Here is a 26942-nt window from a genome sequence, read left to right on the forward strand (position 1 = left end):
GTTAACTTAATCTCCATTTATCATAACGTACATTATAAATAATTTATATAATTTATATGATATATAATATATTTACATATATTGTTATATGTGATATATAATGTATTTATATATTATATATTTATTATGTATTATATGCTATTTATATGAATATATTTATTATATAATATTCTTATATATTATAATACATATGATATATAATATTATATTATACGATATGACATATATTTCTAATTTCCTCTTCTATTGATCCTATAATTTTCTCATTAGAATATCACCTTTTACACTCCCACACACACAGACACACACACTCAGAGGTTTTATTTTCCAAATTGCTGGTATTTCTTATCTTTTTAGAGAGGCCCTTTATTCATTCTCTTTATTGATTCATCTATTGATGGAGACTTGAATTGTTCCCATATCTCAGCCATTGTGAATCATGGTAGAGTGAACATGGTAATAAAGACATTTCTTTGAGATTCTAATTTCAATTCTTTGGGATATGTACCCAGAAGTGGAATTTCTGGATCATATAGTAGTTCTAGTTTTTAATTTTTTGAGGAAACTCCATACTGTTTTCCATAGCTGCTGCACCATTTTACTTTCCCACCAACAGTGTACAAGGGTTGCAATACCTCCATAATGCTACCAACACTTTTTGTCTTTTGTTTTGATAATAGTCATTCTGTCAGGTGTGAAGTGATCTCTAAATGTAGTTTTGATTTTCATTTCCCTGATAATTAAAAATGTTGAACATCTTTTTATATAATTGTTGGCAATTTGTTATGTCTTCTTTGCAGAAATGTGTGCTTAAATCTTTTGCCATTTTTGTAATTGGCTTATTCTTTTATCTTGACTTGAAGTTCTTTATATGCTTTGGATAGGAACCCCTTATCACATAAATGGTTTACACTATTTTCTCCCATTCTGTAGGTTGCTTTTTCATTCTGTTGATTGTATCCTACACTGTGCAGTAGTTTTTAGTTTGGTATAGCCCTACCGATCCGTTTTTGTTTTTGTTTTTGTTTTGTTTTGTTTTTTTTAAAGATTTTATTGATTTATTTGAGAGAGAGAGAGAGACAGCCAGCAAAAGAGGGAACACAAGCAGGGGGAGCGGGAAAGGAGGAAGAAGACTCCCAGCAGAGCAGGGAGCCCGATGTGGGGCTCGATCCCGGGACCCTGGGATCACACCCTGAGTCAAAGGGAGCACCCAGTATTCCCAGGCGGTCTCCCATCCAAGTACTAACCAGGCCCGACCCTGCTTAGCTTCCGAGATCAGAAGAGAACTGCCGTGTTCAGGGTGGTATGGCCATAGACCCATTTTTGTTTTTGATGCCTGAGTTTTTGATGTCATATACAAGAAATAATTGCCAACCCAATGTCAAGAAGATTTTCCCTATGTTTGTTTTTTTCCAGGAATTTTATATTTTCAAGACATTTAAGTTGTTGATTCATTTTGAGTTGATTTTGTGTGTAATGTAATATAGAAGTACTATTTCTTTTCTTTTTCTTTTTCATTTTTTTTTTTTTTTGGATGTGCATATCTAGTTTTCCCAATACCATTTGATGAAGAAACTGTTTTTCCCCATTGTTTACTCTTGGCGCTCTTATCAAAGGTCAGCTGGCCTTATATGCTTGGGTTAACTTCTGGGCTCTCTATTCTGGGCTATATGTCTATCTTTATACTATGTCATACTGTTTTAAGTACTGTAGCCTTGTAATATATTTTGAAATCAGGACATTTGAAGCTTCTGGTTTTGTTCTTTTTTTTTTTTTTTCCTCAATTGCTTCATTAATTCTCCATTTTTGTAGTTCCATATTCTGAGATTTTTTTTTTCTGTTTCTGTGAAAAAAAAAAAAAAAAACACCGTTGGAATTGTGATTAGAATGGCATAATTGACCTGTAGATTGTTTTAAGTAGTATGGACCTTTTAACAATATTAAGTCTTCCAATCCTTAAACACAGGATGTCTTTCCATTTATTCATATCTCTAATTTCTTTCATCAATGTTTTGTATTTTCTAGTACACAGTCAATTCACCTCATTGGTTAAATTTCTTTTTCAGTATGTTATTCTTTTTAATGCTATTGCAAATTGGACTGTTTTCTGAATTTCCTTTTTAGAAGGTTTGTTGTTAGTATACAGAGACAGGGCTGATTTTTGTGTTTTGATTTTGTATCCTGAAACTTTATTGAACTTGTTTATTCTAATAGTTTTTTGTTTTGTTTTGTTTTTGTTTTTTTAGTCTTTAGGTTTTCTACCTATAAGATCTTGTTGTCTGCTAACAGAAATAATATTACTTATTCGTCTCTAATTGGACTCCTCTTTTTTTTTTTTTCCTTTCTAATTTCTCTGACTAAAACTTCCAGTACTGTGTTGGATAGAAGTGGAAAGTCATTCTTGCTTTTATCCAGATCTGAGAAGGAAGCTTTTCAATTTTTCATCATTGACTATGATGTTAAGCTATGAGCTTATTGTTATAGCCTTTATTATGTTGAGGAACCATTCTTCTATACCTATATTTAAAAAATTTTATATATATATATATTTGGTATATATTTCCTTAAAGAGCTGCACCATATTCATTTGCCTGGAGTTTATAGCATTTTTTTAGGTACCCGGCTATATATTCAGTCCTTAGAAATTATAAAAAATATCCTAAACTCTTTTGATTTTTAAATCAATCTTATCTATCAGCTATTTCCTAGTTATTAGGAGACATTTTGAATACAGTTTACAATTATTCTCAACTATATGAAAAGTGTATAAATATTAAAAAATTAATATATTCTAATTTGTCTAATGGGGCATAGTGAATGGGGAAGAGTTACTATACTTGCAATTCTTAGAACATATCAACAAGTATCAGATCTTTCCCCAAACATGATCATCTTCCAGGCATATGCTTCCTCTTATAAAATGTGACTTAAATGTTTTCTGGGTCCTGAGTCTTTTATGACAAACTTACAGTTTTTTGTATCGTCTTTGTAAAAACAACCTGCTTTGTAACACTACCACCATAATAATTCTGTGATTTGCTTATTTATGTCTGTGTAATAAGACTTCTTTTGTTTGCAAGTGTATCACCCCAGTTTTAACTAGCTGAGAGTCGTTTGGGAGGCTTACAGAATTGTGGAAAGGTAAGCCGCAACTTAGAGACCTTAGCACCAGGAATTTCACACCCTAGCCTTTCTACCTCGGGGGAAAAATAGGAGATATGTTCTAATTTATTTTTTCTCTATTCTTTTTTAACAGAACAGTGTCCTATTTTATACGTAACTGCCTAGGAACATTATGATATTCACAAAGATTCTGAAAATTATGGCTTTTTTCTGATATTGAATTTGTGCCCTGAGATTAGATACTTTGACATGAATTTTGGAGACATGACTATTGTCAGAAGCCCCTTCTAACATTTCATAGCTTTGCCACCAAAGAAAGACTAAAGCTCTTTCCTGGTTCCATTACCAACATTTTGGGGAATACAATCTCTTTGGATGATAGTGAGTCAACAGCCTACACTTTCATAAATCAACTGCAGGCAGAAAGGTGGGGTCCTTGAAAAACGGTCTCATGCTTTCACAGGTCAATGAAATATACCAACAGGGGTAGAGCATTTAGAATATGACAAATCTTGATAAAAGCATGTGATTAAGGTTAGGGGATCATGTGTTTCACAGAAGAGGGTAGTCTACCAAGGAAATGTTAAGTTGGTGAGGATTGTTGAACCAAAAACATAATGTCAGGTAACATCTCAAATGTTTAAAGACAAGAACTGGAAAAAATCTTTGTTGAATAATGAATAAACGCAGATACATAAGTCAATCCCTGGTATCCACATGTAGCACTTAAAAACATACAATTATATTCTTTAGAAGTAAATTAGAGTACCCCATACATTTACCAGATGTATTAACTTAAAAAATATTATCACACCATAACTAACAAAATATTGTCTTAGGGAAATTATTTTCATACAGGCTCACCATTCACTTATCTGTATAGTCTAATTGTATCCATGCATAATGTTAAATCACCATTCATTTAGTCTTGGTTGAAACTCTTATACAGTTACATTTTAATTCAAGGTTCCTGTTATATATGTTGTTATTTGAGATTTGCTATAACAAATAAGTTGTTTTAATAGATATGTTTCTAACTTGCGAATAAAAGAGTTGGTAATAACATGGCCATTTATGCTTCTTAATACCTATTTCATAAGTTTCTATAAGGAAAGTTCTATGATCTCTCTCTGAAGGAATTTAGTATCAGGACAAACTTTGAAATTTTTTAAATTGTTCAATGTAAACATTTAGTATCAGGACATACTGAAAAATGTATTTTTGCATATCAGATTGTGAGAGTTATATAATCAATAGTGTTTAATATACATAGTGTAAAAATTAATTCAGTCACAAATACATCATCCTATGTAGTTATATTTATTTTTCTCACTCTTTAACTTAGTCATTATTTTTATTAATTTTAATAATTTTATTTATAACTTTGTTATAAAACCACTTCAAATTTTTTCCAGAAGCTGACCTGGAACACATGGCAATTAAATGCATAAATAAATTTCCTGTCTCTCTTTGTCATGGCTTATACGTTTCACTAAACTTAAGTTTATTGATCAGAATAATAATCATATTTACAGATACGCTATATTCTTTTCTTTGTTTTCACTTTGAATTTCAAGTTTTGAATTTCAGGTTTTCAAACTCTTATATTTTAATTTCACATGCTGTATGGAAAGAGAAATGCATTGGGGATTACACTAATACTTGACTAATTTAGTTCTTGCTCAACGTAAGAATGCAAATTTGATCTCCCTTATCTTTTTTTCTGTTGCCTAGGGATGTAGAGCTAATAAAATATTTTATATTAAGGTATCTACAAATTATTTTATATAGGCTATTTTACATATATTTTGAAGTTTATGTAAATCTAGTATTTTACTACTAAACAATTTACTAATATTTAAAATCTGGAAACATATCCGTTTTATATATTACTTAATACAATTTTTGTTTGAATGTGTGGTCTTACCATTTTCATGCCTTTTTCTCATAAAACTATTTTTTGTGAACTGTATTACCATCAAATTATTTTAATATGAAATATTTTTCAGAGCACTATCAACTGTATGTTCCTGAGTCAGCTCAAGTTGGTTCAGCTGTTGGGAAAATCAAAGCAAATGATGCAGACACTGGTTCAAATGCTGACATGACGTACTCTATCATTAACGGTGATGGTATTGGGATATTCTCCATCTCCACTGACAAAGAGACCAGAGAAGGAATCCTTTCTTTAAAGAAGGTAAAAAGAACATATTTTCTCTGATTTAGGCAATTCACCCATTTTGCCGTGAATGATCCAGGTTGGTGTCAATAATCCATATTGTCAGATCATTAAATGATAAATAGTTCCTCTTTAAGATGTAATTACATTTTAATTATGGCTATGTCTGCATCTTTGGAACCACTTTTAGAAAATATAATTTTTTTTTATGGTGAGAAGAGCTAACGTAGAGTATACTGTGAATATGCCTGCCATCTTTGTTTTCAGGTAACAAATCGTGTTTATCATGATTGCCAGTTCTATTGATGCCGTTACTCTATGTTGTACTAATCTAAGTAACACTAAGAGACTTTTCTAACCAATATAAAAATCTCCATCATGTTAGCTAACACTCACTGAGAGACAGGGTTTTGTTTGATTGTTATGGATTCATCAAGACAGCTTTAGTGAAACCATTAACCTCCTCCTGACTCTTTTTTATAGCTAAGAATTTGTCAGTGGACTAAATCTATCTATCACTTTTTTAAAATTTATTTTAGAGTACAATATGTTTATGTCTTTGTAAAAATGAAGTAGAACACAGAAAATTAGCAAAGAAGGATTTAAATATAACTCCTAATACAGTGTGTCTTAAATGTTGAATGATTTCAGCTTGGAAATCTAGTAACATTCAGATCTCTGGTCTTTACCTTCATATATTTTTATTCGGAAAGACTGAAGTGGGGCTGAGTAATTGGTCTTTTTAACAAATACTCTTGATAATTCTACTGTAGAATATATTCAAAGCACAGGCTGAAAAAATTTATCCTGATGTGCTACTATAGATACTGAAGTGAATTCATCATCTATCATCTATCTATCTATCTATCTATCTATCTATCTATCTATCTATATCATCCATCTATCATCTAGCTATCTACATAATTATTTACTTGTGTATTTTGTATATATTTTTCTATTTGAACTATATAACATTTTATTTCTTCTAATAAATATCATTTTATATTGATTAAAATTGAGGATTAACTAGTTTTTTGGATGCTACAAAAGGGATTTGCGAAGTAGATTTTAAAGTCTTTAAATACTTACCGAACAGTAGTCATCACTAGTCTCTGTAAAATATTGATGTCTTCACCTAAAATAGTTTATCATTTTAATCTTTCTTTCCTGTAATGAGAAATGTTGTAAAACAAATAAATGAGAGGGGCACCTGGATGGCTTAGTATGTTAAGCATCTGACATCAGCTCAGGTCATCTCAGGGTCCTGGAATTGAGCCCCACTTGGGCCCTCAGCTCAGTGGGGAGTCTGCTTTTCCCTTTCCCTTTGCCCTTCCCACTGCTCATGCACTCTCTCTCTCAAACAAATAAATATAATCTCTTTAAAAAAAAAACTTTAAAAAACAAAACGAATAAATGAGAACATGATAAAATGAGGATTTTAATTGTAAATTGAGAGACTGCATGTGTTTTTCTATGCAGATGAGTAAAAGGTGAATAGAGACAAGAAACTGAGCATACCAAAGAGAGGATAATTGATTTAAAAAGATGAACTGGGGTAAAGTTGACCCTATATAGGATCTTGATCATGGGTAGAAAGAAACAACCCATGATTATATGCCCCCTTCCTTGAGAAAATCAAATAGGAGTGCAATTTAAATGCTTGTGGATAAGTTTGCAATGATCCCGCTGGTGTGGGAAAGGTGGTGTAGGGGAGCAGTTCTTGCCTATAGAGCACTATGGTCTTTATAAAGTAGGAAGTTATTACAACATATTTGCAAAAAGTGAGGGTGGTGGATGGTTTGACTACATAAAGGATCTGAAATACAAGTATATATCATGGGATTAAGAACAATGGGGATTTTTCCATCCTACGTGGCCTCAATTAATTTGATGGTGTTTGTGAAAAACAAAAGCAAAATGGTTTATGTGCACATATATTTAAATAACACACAATAGTTATTTTCAAGATGAGAATTCTTTCAATTGTGTAAATGGTAGTGAGAGTATACTCAAAATAATCTCCACAATTAATGAATTCAAATTTTCTTCCACTGTTTTTCCATAAATTTATTTTTTAATGTAGTCTCCACTTCTTCCAAGATGCATTCATGTTTGCATTCATCTAATTTTTCAGTCCTTCAGACTGAGATTATTAATCTGAATGACTTTCATTGCTATATATTGTATGTTGTAAATAATTGCAATTCAAAAAATAAGCTATGTAACTCAGTGGATTTGAATACTTAAGAGGTACTCATTCAGGGGCACCTGGGTGGCTTAGTGGATTAAGCATCTGCCTTTGGCTCAGGCCATGATCCCAGGGTTTTAGGATTGAACTCCACGTTGGGTTCCCTGCACAGTGAAGAGCCTACTTTGCCCTCACCCTCTGCCCTCCCCGCCCTTGCTCGATCTCTCTCTCTTGCTCTCATTCCTGCTCTATCTCAAATAAATAAAATCTTAAAAAAAAAAAAAGAGAGAGATATACTCATTCAGGTGGCAGGAAATGAATCAAACAGTCCTTTAAAATCTGTCCCTTATTTAATCCTCTAAGGCAGCTCACCTTAGCCAACAAGGCAGAACTGCTAATCTTCCCAAAGATCAAAATCAGCACTGCTTTCTAAATTGGCTTGCAGAATATCTGCCCATTCCTGTCCATATCATTCCTTTATCAGAAAATTGCCAGGTTGAATTCACTGGTCCATGGTGTGGTACATCGTAAATACACATTGATAACTTCCATTCATTGTTTAATGGAGCCTGACTGGGTGGAAAGGGGGGAAATAAAGGATGAATGCAAGTTGATGCACACTTTCGTCTAGCAGAAACCTCTGGAGCTAAGAATGCAGGCTTCTTAGCAGCCTTTCTCAGATTCTCTTCCTGTGGCCTCCATATCAATTTGTACTCTTTATAGTACTTGTTCCATTTTTTTTTTTAAATTCAAGAATCCAACCCTATTGACTCTCCTGACTTTCAGCAAATACCATCTGTACTGTCATTTTCTCTCTTCAGATGTATTTAAATACATAGACAGTATCTATTATTTTAAGCCAAAACACCTAAACTTGGTCTTCAAGTCAATGAAGCATTGTGGAAAATATGATCTTTACTGTCAAAAGAAATACAAATTTTGGTCCTGCCATTGAAAGATCTGTGGCATTATTTCCAGTCTTTGAATCTGCTGTTTTCTTATTTAAGCACTTTACAAGGTGATTACTAAAAAATGGATAAAATACAGTAAAAGCTGTGATCTAAATTGTGTCTGCCAAAAAAATTACAATACCTACTTTTACAATTACAATTACAATTACAATTTCTACTTTTCTCCTTGTCTTCCTTTTTCCCTCTATTTGTACCAGGTTTTAATTACACTTTTCAGACTACTCCATGTAGTTATTATTGTACCCTCCTTTATTTAATGTTATCCAAATCACCTATAAACACACACAAAAAATATTCTGTGTACAATATATCACATATGTATGTATTCACTTATGTTTTTTTTTTTTTGGTAATCTACTTCTCTTTCCTTCTTCTCTAAAAAAAAAAAGATTTTTTCAAAGTTCAAGTTTAATATTATCTTTGTAGTTCAACATATCCAGGTATATATCAGTCACAAATATCCTTCCCTAGGTTATCTTTTCTACCTTACATATCAGAATAGGCATTTCACTAACTTCTCACTATAGGAAACATAACAATTCTAGATCCCTCTTAAATCTGCTAGATCTGATAGAGTAGGAAGACCCTATTCTAATTAATTCACTGTGAATACACTGATAATTTCCATGGATATGTATCTCCATATTCTATAAGTATATCTCTGTCACCAATAGTTGCTAAATATTTTTGCGACTGAAAACTGTATTTTTTTAAGCCTCATACTGTTCAGTGTGTTAAAAGATTGCTATCATTTCATTTAACAAATGATTTGAAATGGATCATAGACTAAACATAAAAAATTATAGAAGTATTTTTGTAAAGTTTAAGTTAATCTTAAGAGAAAAAATATGAAATATGTTCAATTATAACCATACTAGATCTACTTCAAATAACCACATTTTTGGTTGTTTAGTGGATTATTTTTATTGAATTTTTCTTTGGTGTACCTTTGCATTGACTGGTAGAATAAGAATCAGATTGTTCTGGCCATTGGATTGTAAAGTTTTAGGGCTCTGAGCTACAAAGTGCAATGAAAAAGACATCCCAATCTATTGCAAATGCCCATAAAGACAAACACATGAGCACACTTTGTTTTTAAAAAGAAATGGGTTTCTGGGGCACCTGGGTGGTGCAGTTGGTTAAGCACTTGACTTGGTTTTGGCTCAGATCATGATCTCAGGGTCCTGAAATTGAGCCCCATACTTGTCTTAGAGTCTATTTAAGACTTTCTCTCCCTCTGTCCCTCCCCCCGCACTCCCACCCTCTCTAAAATAAAGAAAAAAAAATCTTAAAAAAAAAAGAAAAAAAATAGGTTTCTAATTCTAATGAACTATTTACAAAAACTGAACATTCACTAGGGATTTTATTATCAAACAACTCATCCAAGCTGCTATTTTTATTCATATGAGGGTCTAATGTCTGGAAAGTAGTTCTCCTGCTCAACTGGAAATGAAAAGAGGAGTCCACATCTCAATTCAGTGATATCTATCACTATATTTGAAATGACTTTTGACAGAGGACTGCTTTGGAGCAAATTTGTTCTTACTACTCATATATAGGCATGGCCATGAAGTGATAGATATCAGTTGAAACTATTTTGGATGTTAATTGACTGTTATAATAGAATTTAGTACATTAGATGGAATTTGGTAATCTGTTGAAACATCCTGAAGAGTTAAGCTATTCACATCCATAGACTATTGGTAAGTTTTTATATGTGTGGGCATATAAAAATATACACACATTTATGCTTGCATAATAATATATATAATATAAATATACTTTTTATTATAAAATATATGTGTATTTTTCACTTGAAATAAAAAAATGTCTCATTTATTCTTCCTATCTTCAAGTGACAGTAAGCATTTAATATTTATTTGTATCAATATCCTTGGAATTATACACATTGAATGAACATTACACTCTTCTGTACAAAGAAATTTATAACAAAAAGCTTATACATGTGTTGTAGTTTCCACAGAATGTCTACCATCCAGGAAAGATCTCTGACAAGGACCAGAAACCATGGCATGATAAGAAAGTCTAATTGAAAAAACATTATTCAAATCCATACCATTTTCCTCATGCTTTGGCAAAATGCTATCATTTAAAATACACTGTTTTTCAGAGAGCAAAAATTACTAATAGTACCAGTTACTATTCCAGAATTTGGCGATTTTGTGGCATGATTGAAGTGACATTTGCATGTATTAAAATATTGCTATCAATTCCATCATTATCCTCCCATTCTTGCATTATAAAACTGGGATGAGAGTGCAATATAGAAATTGGACCAAGGTGAGGTCATAAGGAGTCTCTTCTCTTATTACTAAAAAAGAAAGAAAAGAAGAAAAGAAAAGAAAAGAAAAGAAAGAAAGAAAGAAAGAAAGAAAGAAAGAAAGAAAGAAAGAAAGAATTAATTTTAGGACTTCTTGTACTCCAAGAAGAATTGATTCGTAAAGCAACTTGGCTGAATGCTGTTTTCAGTATCTTTCTACTTAATGTTGGTTATGTAAGTCCAGAGGAAGAATATACCAGTGTGATTTAATGAATAATAGAAATGATTAATGAGAAACAATTTAAAAAGTCCCAAATTTGTAGAGCTGGCTGGAAAATGATTGATGGGAGTGATAACTATCTACAGTAATGCGAAATGTGTTAATATTAAAGAAGGAAAAGTATTATTTTATAAGTTAGAGAGAGCAATGATATGTAAAAGTAATTACTAGGAGTAATAGGATGAAATTAAGAAACTAAAATTTAAAATGAAAATTGGAGTCAACTCATGACAGTGAACTGCATTGGGGTATTGAGCCGTAATTAAGGAAAAGTAAGAGAAGCCCCAGTGGCTGGGGAAGTTAAAATTACACCAGAATAAGCCCTTCTAGCAGGGACAGAAGAGAGAGAGGGTTTTGTGTGAAAAGCATTTACGTTTCTTGGCTCTGTGAGTCTGTGAATTAAGGAAATTATAAAGGCACTCTGAGTTCTGGTAGCCAGAATTAATGAAATTATAATTACAGTTATCAATTCGTTTTCAGTGTTTTAGCAGATACTTGAAAAGATGTGTAAATGTATCTTTTAATGGTGAGGACATTGTATGAGATCAAATCCCATGTATACCATTTACTGGTTGTCACTCCTGGGCAAGTTGAACTTTTCTGTACTTTGATTTTCTCATTTGTAAATGGGAAACAATTATAAGTCATGGAAGTGTTGTGATGATTAAATGACTTAGTATTCATTAATTGTTTAGGTCATGCATAGGTATCAGCTATGCATATTTTAGCAATAATACAGAATTTTTCATCCTTCAAATATAAACCACGTAGTAGTACTTCTCTGTACTCTAAATATAGCTATGCTTGAGATTGAGGAAGAGCTATTAATCACCCACCATCTACTAGGAATTATGCCAGATACCTGAAATATGAAGATGAATTAGATAATATTCTTTCTCTTAGAGAAACTGAGTGGATGTGAAACATTATTATAATACAGGATGTCAAATGCTAATGGTATAGGTTTACTTAAATTGTTATGAGCTCACAGATAAGAACGCCAATTTTTCAAAGATGAGGAAGGGTCAGGGAAAGCTTTGCATGGGAAATTACTTTTAGGCATGCGTGGAGCTATGTGTAGTAGATACTAAGTAAAATAAATGTGAGTCAAGGGCTTTATATTTAACTGGATTGTCCTTTAAGTGTGGAGATCACAGGCAAACAATTTTGACCATTAAGAATGAGGAAACATTATATTGAGAGTACATCATCTAACAAATATAGTTGTGGCACAAGTTACCTGAAATCTATGTCTTTCCTGAAGAAAACTTTATGGCCCAATGCTGCAGAGCGGAAATTTCTGAACAACAACCCTGGGGTCTCATCCTACAAGTGGTTGAATTAGAATGTAAATTGAATTCCCAACCGTGCTGGGGTGTCTTCTTTCTCAGGAATGCCAGGGCAATCACAGAAATTGGAACAGGTGAGGAACGGATTATGTTCCCTAAAGCCCAGAGAAAGGTCAGCACAGCCAAATTTCAGACTCTGTCCCCAGAATCGAGAGAAAATAAATTTATGTTGTGTCAAGCCATCTAGTTTGTGGTAATTTATTGTGACAGTCCTCAGAAGCTAATGCATTAACACGAAAGCCTAACAGACCAATAGAAATATTAAGCAACCTCTTTTCTGAGTATCTGCAGAATCATTCTAAGCACCATTCCAGTAGAACAGAGCACATCACAGGTGCAATTATCCCAGGAATGTTTGGATGGTTTAATGTTAGAAAAATAATATCTTACACCGACATACAAAATTATCTTTTGTGTATGTCATACATTGTTGATATTAGCAATTTCATATGGTTAATGTTCATTTTTTTATAGTTGAGAGTTGTCAATACATATCCATGTTGTATTTGCTGTAATTATATATTTCTGGTATATTTAGTTACTAACTATGATTGTCATGATTGTATCCTAGTTAACATTGTTAGATAAAACACAGGACACCTCGTTAAATTCTAATTTCAGATAAATTATCATTTCTTAACTAAGTATGTCCCATATGATAGTTGACACATACTCTATCAAAAATAATTTTAATTTACTAAATTTGGCAACACTAAGCATAGCACTTATTAAGCATGAGCTGATATGGTAGTTTGTGTTTGTAATTCACAGAGCTTGAACCACAACTGAACTTGTCCAGAGAATTAAATCCAAGGCAAAGTCTGTAAAAATGAAAAAAGAATTTGATGTTGTCCCTGGAATATTTCTTCCTGAATGTTAATATCATGTTAGTAATCTCCAGTAGAATACCTTTTTCTTATGCTTATCTATTAAACACTAAACTGATAATCCAGATGTATAGTTTTCCAAAAATAGAAAGTTGAAATAGTTCTGCAGTTTTGTTAAATGAAATAAACTATATTTAAATTATAAACCTCTATCCCCCACACCAAATATCTTGGTGAGGCAGAATTTATGGAGTAGATAATGGGTGAGCAAATTATCAAAGATTTACTTCTCTTTCAGGGCGTCTTCAGATAGCTCTAAAAGGAAGAACTCTTTCCTCAGTTTTTTCTTTAGCTTGAGTGTTTCAATCACTTCAGTCCAAATGTTGTCAGCACACAGCCAGAAAGACCTAAAAGCATGAACAGTTGACATTTTAATATAGAACTGGAAAAACAATTCTTTCTTATTCTCATGAACAGTCTCTGGCTGTACCATACACCTGATCAAGTTCATAAACAATGCCTCATGTTTATGGAATTATTCTGTATCTGTTTTTGTTTGGTTTATTTTTAAGGCAGGAAAAACATACACTTTGAGTTTTAAAAACTTTCAACCAGGGGCTCCTGGTGCCTCAGTCCGTTGAGCATCTGCCTTAGGCTTAGGTCATGATCCCGGGGTCCTGCGATCAAACCCTGTGTTGGACTCCAGGGGAACCTGCTTCTCCCTTTCCTGCTTCCCTCCCCCTCCCACTCATGCTCTCTCCTGCACTCTTCTCTCTCTCTCTCAAATAAATAAATAAAATCTTAAAAAAAAAAAAAAACTAAAAATCCATCAACCAGGCATTTCATGTTTTTGCTTTCTGTGGTAACTCAATAGCCTGAGCAAATTTTCCTTTTCCTTTCTTTCTTTCTTTCTTTCTTTCTTTCTTTCTTTCTTTCTTTCTTTCTTCTTTCTTTCGTTAAGATTTTATGTATTTATTTGAGAGAGAGAGAGAGAGCAAGCACAATGGGGAGAGGGGTAGAGGGACAGGGAGAAACAGACTTCCCAAAAAGCAGGGAGCCCACCTCAGGGCTTGATCCCAGGACCCAGAGATCATGACCTGACCTGAAGGCAGATGCTTAACCAACTGAACCACCCAAGTGCTCCTCAAATTTTTTCTTTTAATCGTTTTCCCTCCACTATCTTCTTATCAAAACCAGGTTTTAGATTAATAGATTTCACCATTCCTGGTATACTTTTTTTGATATGCTATTTTTAGGTTAAAATAAAAATCGGGGGGGGGGCGCCTGGGTGGCTCAGTCATTAAGGCTCTGCCTTCGGCTCAGGTCATGATCCCAGCGTTCTGGAATCCAGCCCCCACATTGGGCTCCCTGCTCAGCGGGAAGCCTGCTTCTCCCTCTCCCACTCCCCCTGCTTGTGTTCGCTCTCTCGCTGCCTCTCTGTCAAATAAATATATAAAATCTTTAAACAAGTAAATCAATCAATCAATAAATAAATAAATAAATAAATATCTGCTAACAATGGAAAGTACAACCCATAAGCAGAATTCTAAATAATTTCCCACGACTAAATGATTAGTAGGAAATTACTGGAAGATCTATTTAAAATGTGTAGACTATGTGTATTTGAACAGTTTTGCCAAAATTACAGAAGTAGCAAAAATAATAATCCTAATCCAATATCTATATTCTATTGCAGTTTTAATGCAAAACAAAGTTAAAAAAGTTAATATGCTGTACATAATCCTAGAATCCAAGAATAAATGGTGTAATTTCTTCCCAGTTTTTCTGTACTTGCAATTTAGCACCACCGGATTTTCTACATATATGAAGGTGTTAAAATATTTCCATTTCCATTAATTTATTTGCTTCTAAATCCCTGTCTCCATCTTAAATAATCTTCTCATTCCTTAGTGGCTCTAGCTGGATTTCTATCCATCCATCTGCCATCCATCTTGTGCTAAACAAGCCCTACAAAATGATTATCCCTGCCTTGGGGTAGTTAAATATGTATTAGATAATTGTAATCATGAAACCATGTGTCTACATAAACAGCCTGTACCTTAGCAGTCGGTAGGCTAGTGTTAAGATAAATGACATCTAAGTTGCCAAGGGACCTGCTTAAACAAACCAAGAGATGCCTGTCATATTGAAAGCACAGCCTGATAATAATATCTGATGGTGTAGGGGTGGCCAAAATTACCTCTACAAATTTCATTGAGAGTCACAAAGATGTAAAAGCCTACAACAATGACTAAATGGAGATGATTTAAAATCCTGTGTATAATGAAAAAGAGATGTTAGGCATTACTAGTAAACAAATCTTATTTTGTTTTTTTGGGGGGGATTTTTCGTTCTGTTTTGTTTTTAAGGTCTCAAATATGCAAGTTCAAAGAGAAGAACTTTAATCATTATAAAGTTTACCAGATGCAGCAGATTGACTCTAAAATACTACATTGATCTAAAGATATGGTAAACCTACCAGGGGTGTTGCTTTCCATGAACAAAATACCTGGATTTTGACAGCCCATGCACCTAGCAAGGATCATATCCATCTAACCAATTCCTGATAGGCAGCAAGTGGGTATACTGTTTCTAGAATAGGCTATTTAAATTTGGATAAGATTTGCTGAATTAGTTAAAGACAGATTCTCATTTACTAATATTAAGGAGAGAAGCCAAGGAAGGAAAAAGGACAATTTATTTCTATTTTAAATTCCCTCAGAAGAAAATGCCTCCCAATTGATGGAGTTAAACCTTCAGAACCAATTAACCTTTCTTTAAAATATATAAATCTAAAATATATAGTATTTTATCATATATAAGTATGTGTGTGTTTGTGTGTGTGTGTGTATATATATATATATATATATATATAGTCTACTTTTAAAAATTTGAGTCTTTAAAATTTTTTACCATTTTACTTTGTCTTATAAAAACTTGTAACATATTGCAATGGCCCAGTCTCATCCTTGTCCCTGAGATGTATGATAGGTTCTAGGTTCTTAATATCTCATTTAGAAATTAAATGGTTGTTTTCCTTCTACGAAATCTTCAGTCTCTAGGAAGGCCAATTTTCCAAGGCAATTCAGAAGAGATAAGGGAAATAATCATCAGTAGGATTGATCATTCTGTTTATAAAATCCCATTAAGGACACTCTCTTAATCAGCTTCTCTTTGGCTCTTAAGGTAAAGGAAACTGAGTTCCTTCATAGGAAATAATCATTCTCTGATCTTGCAAGAAAGAAAGCTGCAAGACTGAAACATGCTAGTGTAAAGTTAGTGGTAGATATAGGCAGATATAGGCATCAATGGATACTTCACCAGGCGCTGAAAAGGCTGACGTCTGGATCCTTTGCATTAACACCACTATGAAAGTTTTGACATTGTTAATCCTAAATCTGAGCTCATTTTAGATCATAGAGTCATTTATATGCATCATGTCTAAACCTTTACATTCAGTTATATGAAAAAGTACTTTCTCTTAGAAACAATACCTAGCTGCTTATAGGTACTCCTATTTCTGATTGTGTATTCTTATTATTTTCATAATATCTAGTATGTCTTATGGCATTAAGCAGAGTGATATAAATGTCTATTTACTATTTTATATCTGAGATTAGATCATATGTTCCTGGGGTGAAACACTTGGATGACTTTATTCATTATTGTAAGTCAAATCCATGACTCCTGACCTATATTATTAATAGAAGAAAAATATGTATTAGCTGGATGATTTTAAAAATTAAGACAAAAACTAAAAGGATTATGAGAAACTACTGATATGGACTCAAAGCTAAACAAACAAATGGTATAAACAAAAAAAGATTATAATTTAAAAAACAAAGTTGATCAAAACATTATATTAAAGAATATGAAAACAAAACAAATACATGAAATGATATTACCAGCAAAACAAAATAAATACAATTAAAACAATAAACATAAGATTCAAAAGTCTGTATATTTGATTAAGATTCTAAGGAAACATTGTTGAATTGAAAACTTAAAAGTTTATTAGATTGTATAATAAAATACCAAGTTTAAAACCAGCAAGGTGAAAGTAAGGTGGGTATAGATTAAAAAAAAAAAATCAATGATAGAACATAAATTGTTTAAAATCAAAACAAAAATCTATTTTTTAAAGTTAAAAAATTAGTAGTAAATGTATTTAAGGTTGCCAATGCAAACTGAAGAGAATATAGAAGTACTAGAAACTAAGAGTCTCCAAAAGGCAGTACTTTTTTGCCTGTAGGACATATTTTTTATTCCTAGTTATCGTTAGATTTATAGCTTTGAAAAATTACAGTTGATTCAGAATTGAGTTTTTATGATTTTTGCTTTAGATGTTATGGTGAAGACAAACTTCATAGTCTGTTGATAAATGAAAACAGATTGACTTAAATCTATCCACATTTGTTTGTTTTCAAAAATGCGAAAAAATGTTTGTTTGAAATGTAATGGCAGTCGTAATATTGGAAATCTTATATATTTTTTCCCAACAGCCACTGAACTATGAGAAAAAGAAGTCATATACTCTCACCATAGAAGGGGCAAATACACATCTTGATTTCCGCTTTTCTCACTTGGGTCCTTTTAAAGATGCTACCATGCTGAAGATCATTGTTGGGGATGTGGATGAACCACCACTCTTTTCCATGCCTTCCTATGTCATGGAAGTCTATGAAAATGCCAAGATCGGGACTGTTGTTGGCACAGTTTTGGCACAGGATCCCGACAGTGCTAATAGCTTAGTAAGGTATGGTATGCCTTAATCTTGTGAATATATAAAGATTTTTATTGCCTCTCATAATAATTTAAAATAAATAAAATGTGAAATATTTTATTTCCATGTTATTTTCTATTAAAGTAATTAAATTAGAATATTAATCTATTCCTCGACTGTGTAATGTAGTGGATGGGGTTTCTGTCAAATTTAGATTACATGTAGCTATCTCCTTGAGTGCAGTTGACCGTCAATAGTACGATCTTGAACTACAGATTTTTGCTTATAATACATGGATTTTTTTTTATAATATTACTGCAAATGTATTTTCTCTTATTTATAACTTTCTAAATAATAATTTATTTTCCCTAGCTTACTTTAAGAATACAGTATCTAATACATATAACATATGAAATATGTGTCAATCGACTTAATATTATTGTTAAGGCTTCCAATCAACAGTAGGCTTACTATTTAAGCTTTGGGGGAGTCAAAAGTTATATGTGGGTTTTCCACAGTGTGTGGGTGGAGGTCAAACCTCTAAATCCCATGTTTTTTAAGGATCAATTGTATATTGTTGATCACATAGATTACATGTTTCATTTGGCTTAATAGATGCGCACATAATTGAATGGAAAAGTTATGTAGAAATATTTAACTATAAACTAGAGAATTTTGAGTCCTTAAGTCCTTAAGTATAGCTATAGTACAAACTAAGGATTTGGGCTTTCTATTCATCCCTGCCTCCTGGTTCTGTCACAGTAGTTGTGTGCATTTAGGAAATCATCTACTCTTATCCGTAAAAAAAAAAAAGAAAATTAACATCTACCTCTCAGAATTATTGTGAGAATGCATGAAGCAATGTGCATGAAATGCTAAACCGAATTGCTTGCACCCAGTAGTCACTCTGTAAATTCTAACTTGTCCAAGGCAGCAGAGAGAGCTACTTAGAGAAGTACTTACTTCTTAAAGATGGGAAGACAAGGGTGGGAATTCTGGTGACTTGACTTACTAGCTGTATGATATGCTAGTCAATCAACATTACTGAATCTCAAATATAAGAGCAAGGAATAAAGATGTTGTATAAATATGATAGAATTAAGTTGAATTGATATAAAATAGCAAGCACAGTCTAATAAGTGCTCACTAAATAATATTTTTATTGTATGTCATGCAGTAGTGATAATTAAAGCTTTTCTCACATGATCAGAAAGATGTTTTCTTTTTCTTTTTTTCTTTTTATGTCTCAATTATGATAAAATCAAAGGGTTGCATACATGTACAAGGCTCTTTAGTTTCCTTGTATTTATACCCTTGGATAATCCTAAGGCCCTAGAAAGCTTGAAATCTTTAACAAATTTGTCTGTTTTTTCCTATCAAGTCCTTATTCTCAGATTCTTCATTTATTTTCCTTTTTAGCAAAAGCTATTAAGGTAAATATTATCCTCAATATCTATGTTATGTTTACAAAGGGTTTCAATTTTCTTTTATATAAGCATTATTATTTCAGTTAAAAAAGGAATGCCCACAGCACTCGTGCATGGACAGAAACAATTTTCTGTGCACTAATGTATATATTCAACAATCCTATTCCATCTGTGAGTACAAAAACAACACTTTGTCAATTGATAACCCCTCTGTCACACTTACAGCAAGAGTTAAGCATTGTTTGAAGTTGCAGAATAGGCAAACTATACAAAATAATATGCATAAACCCAATTAGTAGAAATTGATCTCTGATTAAAGGATGGAAATAAAAGTCAATATGTTTAGTTGTCAAATGAGGGAGAAGCCCACTATGCTTCATTATTCCATGGAATGCCATATTTCAGTAATATTTTGACATATAATAATAAGTAAAATTATTCTAACAACATTAAAAACTATGGCATTGTAAAAGATACCTATAAATGTGGCCATCCTTTATCAAAAGAAGACAATTCACTTTGAGAAAAATATTTCATGCTCTTAGTTTGATGTGAAAATATTTGATAAATAATGGTAAGAGTTTCTTTTGAAAACTTAAATTTGGTATTAATGATATATGTATTCTGTAATATATTTTTACAACATAACAAATTTTAAAAGTACTATGAGGGGTAGAAAATATATTCCAAAATGGTAGACCGAAGGGAGGAAAAATTGAGGTCAGACACAAACTTCTTTTGGTATTGTTCTAGATATCCCAACAGACACAGAAACACTCATTCCATAAGAATAGTGGTTCTTACACAAGGACAACACCACACACACACACACACACACACACACACACATCAAAGAGTATTTGGCAGTATCTCAAGACGTGTTTGGTTATCTCAACTGAGGGAGGAATGCTATCATCTGTGGGTAGAGGCCAGGGATGGTGCTAGAACATCCTAAAATTCACAAGAGTCCCCACATCAGAGAAGTAGCTGGTCCAATATCGATGATGCTGAAATGTGAAACCCTGACACAAAGCAGACCAAATTGGTTGTCCATTAGTAAAACTGGAGGAGTAATTATTGTCATGGGAAGAAATTCTGAAAATACATTTTGAGGATTACATACCAGTATGTATGTTTCAAATAGATGCATAGCCATGTGGCTGTTTCAACATCTACAGTTCATTTAATAAATTATTTATATATAATTAATTGCCCCATGATATTATTGATTGCCTTCACAATGTCTCCATATTATTAGAAGCTTTTAATTGAACACCTGTTATGTTACATACATTCTCCCAATTTCTGGTATGCAAAGATGATTGGTATGTTGTCTCCAAATGCTAATATTGAGATATACAAATCCATTAGCATACGCGTTATCCTTTTTATTTTGTTTTGGTTAGAAAACTGAAATGAATCCTTCCAATGCTGCCTTAAAATAACTAGATGCTATAGCTGCTGTTTGGGGGCATAATTTACATAATATTTATTCTTGATTTTAATAAAAATGTGTCATTCACATGGGCCTCTAGGTATAAACAGTGAATAAAAAACAGAAAACATTAACAAACAGAAAAGCAAGCTATACTTCCACCTTTCTCAGGGACCAAATGTTTGTACTAATTAAGGAAACGTACTTTGAAAAGATGTACCTTGCAATGTGCTCTGAACACAATTAACTCCAAGTTTGTAGAATTGATAATGAAAGGGGGTTTGAGTCTTACAGTCTTGTGCAAAGCTTCCTGACTTCAGTCTTTGTGTTTCAATTTTCTTAACTATTGGTAAGATTCTTCAGATTTCTAAGAGCACACCAGGTCTAGCTTTTGTCTCCTTTAACTCAAAACAAGAATGTGTAATTTGCAGCAATATAATCATTACCTTGTATTTTGAAAATAAATTCAGAACCAGGCTATTTACTAGCAGTGAAGAAACCCTTGATTTAAATAGACTGGACTCTCTTGCTGGTATATTACAAGCGGAATTCAGGGATTTCCTGAGTAGCTACTGAGAAACAAGCAATCCTATGCTGGACATAAGAATCTAGAGAGCTTTCAAGAAATGTGACCTGACATCATGTGACTTTTAAAAATAGTGATTGTTCATTGCTTGCTATCTGTGGCCAGGGGCTTTATATAGCATGCCAAAAACCCATGTAAGAACCCTAAAGTTTCTGTATTATTTATCCCATTCTACAGGTGAAGAATTGAGGGCTCAGAAAGTTAAGCAATTTGGCCCAGTTTATGTGGTGATAAAGTGGCAGATTCAGAATTTAGATCAGGTTTTACTTTACCCCAAAACCCCTGTTTTTAGCAATATTCTGTGGCCTCTCATATATTTCAATTAACAGCAAAAACAACAAAAACTGCATTTATAGAAGTCACACATCATAAAGTAGGAAGCAGATGAATATTATGCATGTTTAGAAAGCCATTAATCAAATGTCAGTACCTGGGATCTCATATTTGTGTAGATGCATTTTGCACACTGGGAAAAAGGATCTGAAGACAGTCAAGTCTCATTTTAACTCTAGCATCTCAAGAGCAAAACTCTTCTTAATTTTAGAGTTTCTCCATATTATAAACTCTAAGGCGTATACTACTTGATTTAGTGCAACAAAAAGAAAAACATTTAAGTCCTCAATATTTCTCATAGGATGAAAAGCTTTACTATAAATTTATATGACTAAGTATTTCCCACATCTTCACTTCCTTTCCACTCTGGTTCATAATCTGATTTTATCTATACATTTGCTTATTGTTGAGATTTTTAATGTTTTCTTTGTATAATAACCTTAAAGCAATCAGAGGAAATACTAAACATTTTGCATAATCGTGTCAAATGTTCATCACGATAGTATTTAGGAACAATAACCTATTTACATGCTAGCCTGAGAAATAAAATTGTGTTCAGATTTGGAAATATTTGCCAAAACAAAACAAAAAAATCTTTAAAAAGAAAAGACTAGTTGCAGAGAGTAAGAAGTGTTTGTTCAGCCTACTTTGAGTTTAGTTGTAACCTCAGTGAACAAAGGCTTCCAGTATATTCACTACATCCTTGTTGGCACATTTGTTTTTCCTATGCATTTCTGAATTTTCACATAGCTCATGGTGAAATGGCAGTTAGGAATTTTGCATTAATTTTGAATGCCATAACAGCAAAAAATTAGAGATATTTCAAAATAATGACAAGGTCATGTTATATAGTTGAAACACAGAGTAAAAACAAATATTTAAGAATTTTTACATGCAGGATTCATACTCTTGAAAAGAAGGTGAAAAATAACCAGATGTGTTTCAAATACATTCATGTAAAAGATATCATCTGATATACAATGAGTTTTTATTCTATAGACAGAATTTATTTATAAAAGTTTAGTTTATTGTAAGTCAGGAATTGGATCCTTAATAACAAGTCTTAATCCACCCTCATCAAGCATCAAAACTGTCATAATCTTCTGATACAAAAGAGACAACTCATTAGGGACAGTTAATGCAAATGGGACAGAGATAGAGAAAGCAGACTTCCATCTAAAGCCAGAAGTCTTTGTCTATGACTTGTGCTTTGTATCATATTAAATACGGTTAGCACATTTACTAATAATTTGACTATAAAATGTCATGTGAATATGACATTTGAGAATGTAAAGGGACCTAAAGATGATGGAGACAACCTTGTTCTTTTTTGTTTTTAAAGATTTTTTTGTTTATTCATTTGAGAGAGACAGAGAAAGCCAGTAAGAGCATGAACAGGGGGGAGGGGCAGAGGGGGAGGGGCAGAGGGAGAGGGAGAAGCAGGTTACTTAGCCGGGAGCCTGATGCAGGACTTGATCCCAGGACCCTGGGATCATGATTGAGCCTAAGGCAGATGCCTAACCAACTGAGCCACCCAGGTGCCCTCAAGACAGCCCCATTCTTATCAAAATGCAGATATCTTAGATCAAGAAGGCTGAGTGACTCACACAGCTACCTAATCATAGAGACTGGATAAGAATGTAGTCACTTTTATCAGACTTCAATAAAGATACAAAGACTCCTGCAGACTTTTTTTCCATTTCGAAGCTCAAATTTATTTAACAGCCTAGCGTGTGGTGGTACCCACCCCAAATCACAGTCCTGACCCCAGAAGAAGAATTTATCTTCTGGGTGGGCATGTGTAACTCATTAAGCCCTGGAATGAATACATAAGCCCTGGCTTAGTGACACTTCGCTAGTCTACTGACTGTAGACCAAACACACAAATAGCTTGCATACAATTTTTTCAAAGAAATGATAATTGTTTAACATGGTTCTACAGCATCCTAGAACTCAGGTGTATTAGAATTTCTGATATCTTAGTTACTTAGAAGCATGAATAGCAGAGGAAACAATTTTTTGTGCAGAGATTTTTCTTCTTTAGATATTTTTGTTTCATTGAATTAGGGATTTGGTTCAGGAAGTTAAAAAGCTTCTAAAATATATGTGTGCTATATGTGCTGGCCATTTTATTAAGCACAATACACACTATCAGGGGGCAAATGGTCCTTGTCTTTTTTTCTGTTTTTGTTTTTCTTTTTTTCAGAAAGATTATTTTCTGGATACATGGATTGTGGAGTAAATTTCATCCCCAAAGTAAGCTAAGGGAACCTTAAATCTTTTAATGAATCTAAGCTATACTGCAGGTGTGTGACTTTTTGCTAAATTAAAGATGAGGCCAAGTTGCTGTAATATCCCACAGGGTGTATATTGATTAAACTTTATCCCATCTATTGATCATAGTCAGTAAAACTTATAAAAGCCGCTGTTTGGAAGGGAAAATCTCAAATAAATTTTCTTTGCTACTTGCATCCTAAACTACAAGCATCTAGAGTACGGCGACTGAAAGAGGTCGCCTATACTTTAAGCCAACTGGTGTTTCTCTAGGTAAATCACTGTAAAAATAGATTTCCATTACATAAGTTTTAAATTAATTTCTTAGAGTGAAATGGACAGAGTATAATGAAAATAATAGGTACCTTTGAGGACTGATATTTTATTATTGAAATGAAAAATAATGTTCCAGTGCACTTTAACATGACTAATAATTATCTTGAGTTTCTATCTACATAATCAAAGGGAACCTGAGTGCCAAACGATGAACTGAGTAATTCGTTTAAAGTTGCTTCTGTTAAGGAAAATACTTGAATAAAGGGAATCATTATTGAGATTCACTGTCTGGCTATAACTCGTCTGCATATTTGTTGATCCATAAATTCTAATTTGAATGATGAACTTTCATCATATTTTAGTGTAAAGCATTTTCTCTGCACTTATTGCATTAATACATATTTACTAGAAATAAGAGATGATGCATGTGCTGTATGACAGAAAAGAGAGTAATTGTAGAAATAAAAATTATAACCCAGAATTATAAGTTACGATGACAACATTGCAAGAAGGTCTCCTATGCTAAACGAGTCCATGTATGTGCTAGTGTGACATTAGGTAAGATTTGCATAGGGAACGAGTCCAGTTAGAAGGCACTTAAGGACTACTAGACAAATCTGAGCAGGCATAAACCTAATTGCACTTACTCTAGGCAATAGCCAGGAGATTACCAATTCCTCACAGACAGCATCTTATTGATCGCTGATCATATAATTTCCCAAAGGACATTTAATATAGATGTTACCCAGATGATTATTTCATGCAGGATGCAGTGAACATATAGTGGTGGTAGGGATCTAATCGTGTGTCATAATCATCATATTAGAGTATCTTTGTATCTGCTTCAACATTTCCTCCATTATGCTAACCCTTTGGCCACATATGCCTGTAGATTGGTCCCAGGAATTAACTAGATATACTATGGAGTGTCACTGTATAACATCTTAAAATTATATCTAGAATGATGAGTTCAGTGAAATACTGTGGGAAGTATAAATGAATCTGTCCTTTTTTCAATGTTTAGGTATCTCTCGATGACAGAGGAAGTAAGCTAAGCACTCACTCTTAAAAAAAAAAGTTTGTTTCCTAAATTAATCTAACAAATTGTAAATATAGTACTGGGAATATGTATGAAGGATATTAATAACCCATAAAAAACTATATATGAAAATATACAGCTCTAAATAAGTGAAATATGATGACTTATTGGCCTGATTATTTCTACCATAATGGATATAAAAGAAGTAAAAGCTACTTGGAATGCCTTAATTAATTTCATATTAGGTATCAACAAGTCCTTCTTTATATTTGTTGAGTAATTGATTACTTTGTTCATTCACTTATGAGCCAAAGTCATAAACCTATGATATAATGGGTAAAAACAAAAGAGCTTTATTCTCATACAGTTTCCAAATAAAATGACTCATATGCACTGAATAAGGAATTACGGATAATTTCATTTTCTGATAGATGGTTTAGAAACAAGCAGTGGTTCGTACTTTTTATACGGAGACTCTTGTTCATTCAATAATAATCCTTATTCAAATCCCATTGTGCTTACAACACTTTGCCAGAAAAACAAAACAGAGAAGAACTAATAAACAAAAAAGCAGGACTTACTATTTGTGAACTTTTTCATCAAAATAGACTCAAGGTTTCCAAGAGAAAAAAAACCTTCCTAAAAGACATTAAAACAAATGATATTTATCTATTAAGGCCTATCATTTGATACTTAATCATAAAATGCTTTCAAATATCACCTCACTTAATCCTCACAGTAAAGTTAGGATATAGGTCATACCTGCATTTTGCTTGCAAAGAAAGTTCGGAGAGGTGATAATCGATTAACTCATGGAGCTAAGTGGTTTAGCTCTATAAGCATCACGTTCACTTGGTTTCCAAACCTATGTTAATTTCTTTACTGCTTAACACCATTTTCACACATATGCTAGATCTGTTTTTATTTTTTTTTAAAGATTTTATTTATTTATCTGACAGAGATAGAGACAGCCAGCGAGAGAGGGAACACAAGCAGGGGGAGTGGGAGAGGAAGAAGCAGGCTCATAGCAGAGGAGCCTGATGTGGGGCTCGATCCCATAACGCCGGGAATACGCCCTGAGCCAAAGGCAGACCCTTAACCGCTGTGCCACCCAGGCGCCCCTAGATCTGTTTTAGAGACAAATTTTCATAGAGTTCATCTTTGCGATCTGAATAGAGCAAGACCAGGATCTACAACTTGTAGAGAGAGAAAAAGAATATGGATGTTTTTCAGTAGCCTGAAGAGATTATTGCCTCTAAGGTATCTGAAAATCAGGAATTTTGTTCTTTTTTTTTTTTTTTTTAGAAACTTAAAATAAGTTTATTCGTAAAAGATTTCTTCAGGACCCAGTATATATTTGTGTGGGGGTGGGCATTATCTGGTTGAAATATTTTTATTTTAGAAAATCAATCTTTTTTGAATAATAACCAAAGAAGGAGATCTATGGCCTGGATTACTTATAATTAATTATAATTAAATAAATTCTTTCTAGCCTTTGGATTTTGAAATTGTTTTCCCCAATTAATTGAAGCTTAATGGAGTGAAAGTATATATGTGATTGAATATCTGTTGTTTTTTTTTTAATTTTATTTTTTTATATTGTGTTAATCACCATACAGTACATCCCCAGATTCCGATGTAAAGTTTGATG

At 32.9% G+C, this 26942-nt stretch overlaps 1 protein-coding gene and 1 pseudogene across 4 annotated transcripts in view; one reads left to right on the plus strand and one right to left on the minus strand.

Annotated features, from left to right (window-relative positions):
* Positions 1-26942, plus strand: part of CDH18 (cadherin 18) — a 478586-nt gene that overhangs the window by 389501 nt on the left and 62143 nt on the right. For all 4 annotated transcript variants that reach the window (XM_019802760.2, XM_034657069.1, XM_034657070.1 and 1 more), the window contains 2 exons: positions 5133-5320; positions 17701-17954. In XM_019802760.2, coding sequence (XP_019658319.1) covers positions 5133-5320; positions 17701-17954 — 442 coding nt within the window. The remainder of the gene's footprint in view (positions 1-5132; positions 5321-17700; positions 17955-26942) is intronic.
* On the minus strand, positions 1204-1317 carry LOC117801699 (annotated as a pseudogene).

This window comes from Ailuropoda melanoleuca, chromosome 3, assembly GCF_002007445.2.
Source record: "Ailuropoda melanoleuca isolate Jingjing chromosome 3, ASM200744v2, whole genome shotgun sequence".
Classification (NCBI taxonomy): Eukaryota; Metazoa; Chordata; class Mammalia; order Carnivora; family Ursidae; genus Ailuropoda; species Ailuropoda melanoleuca.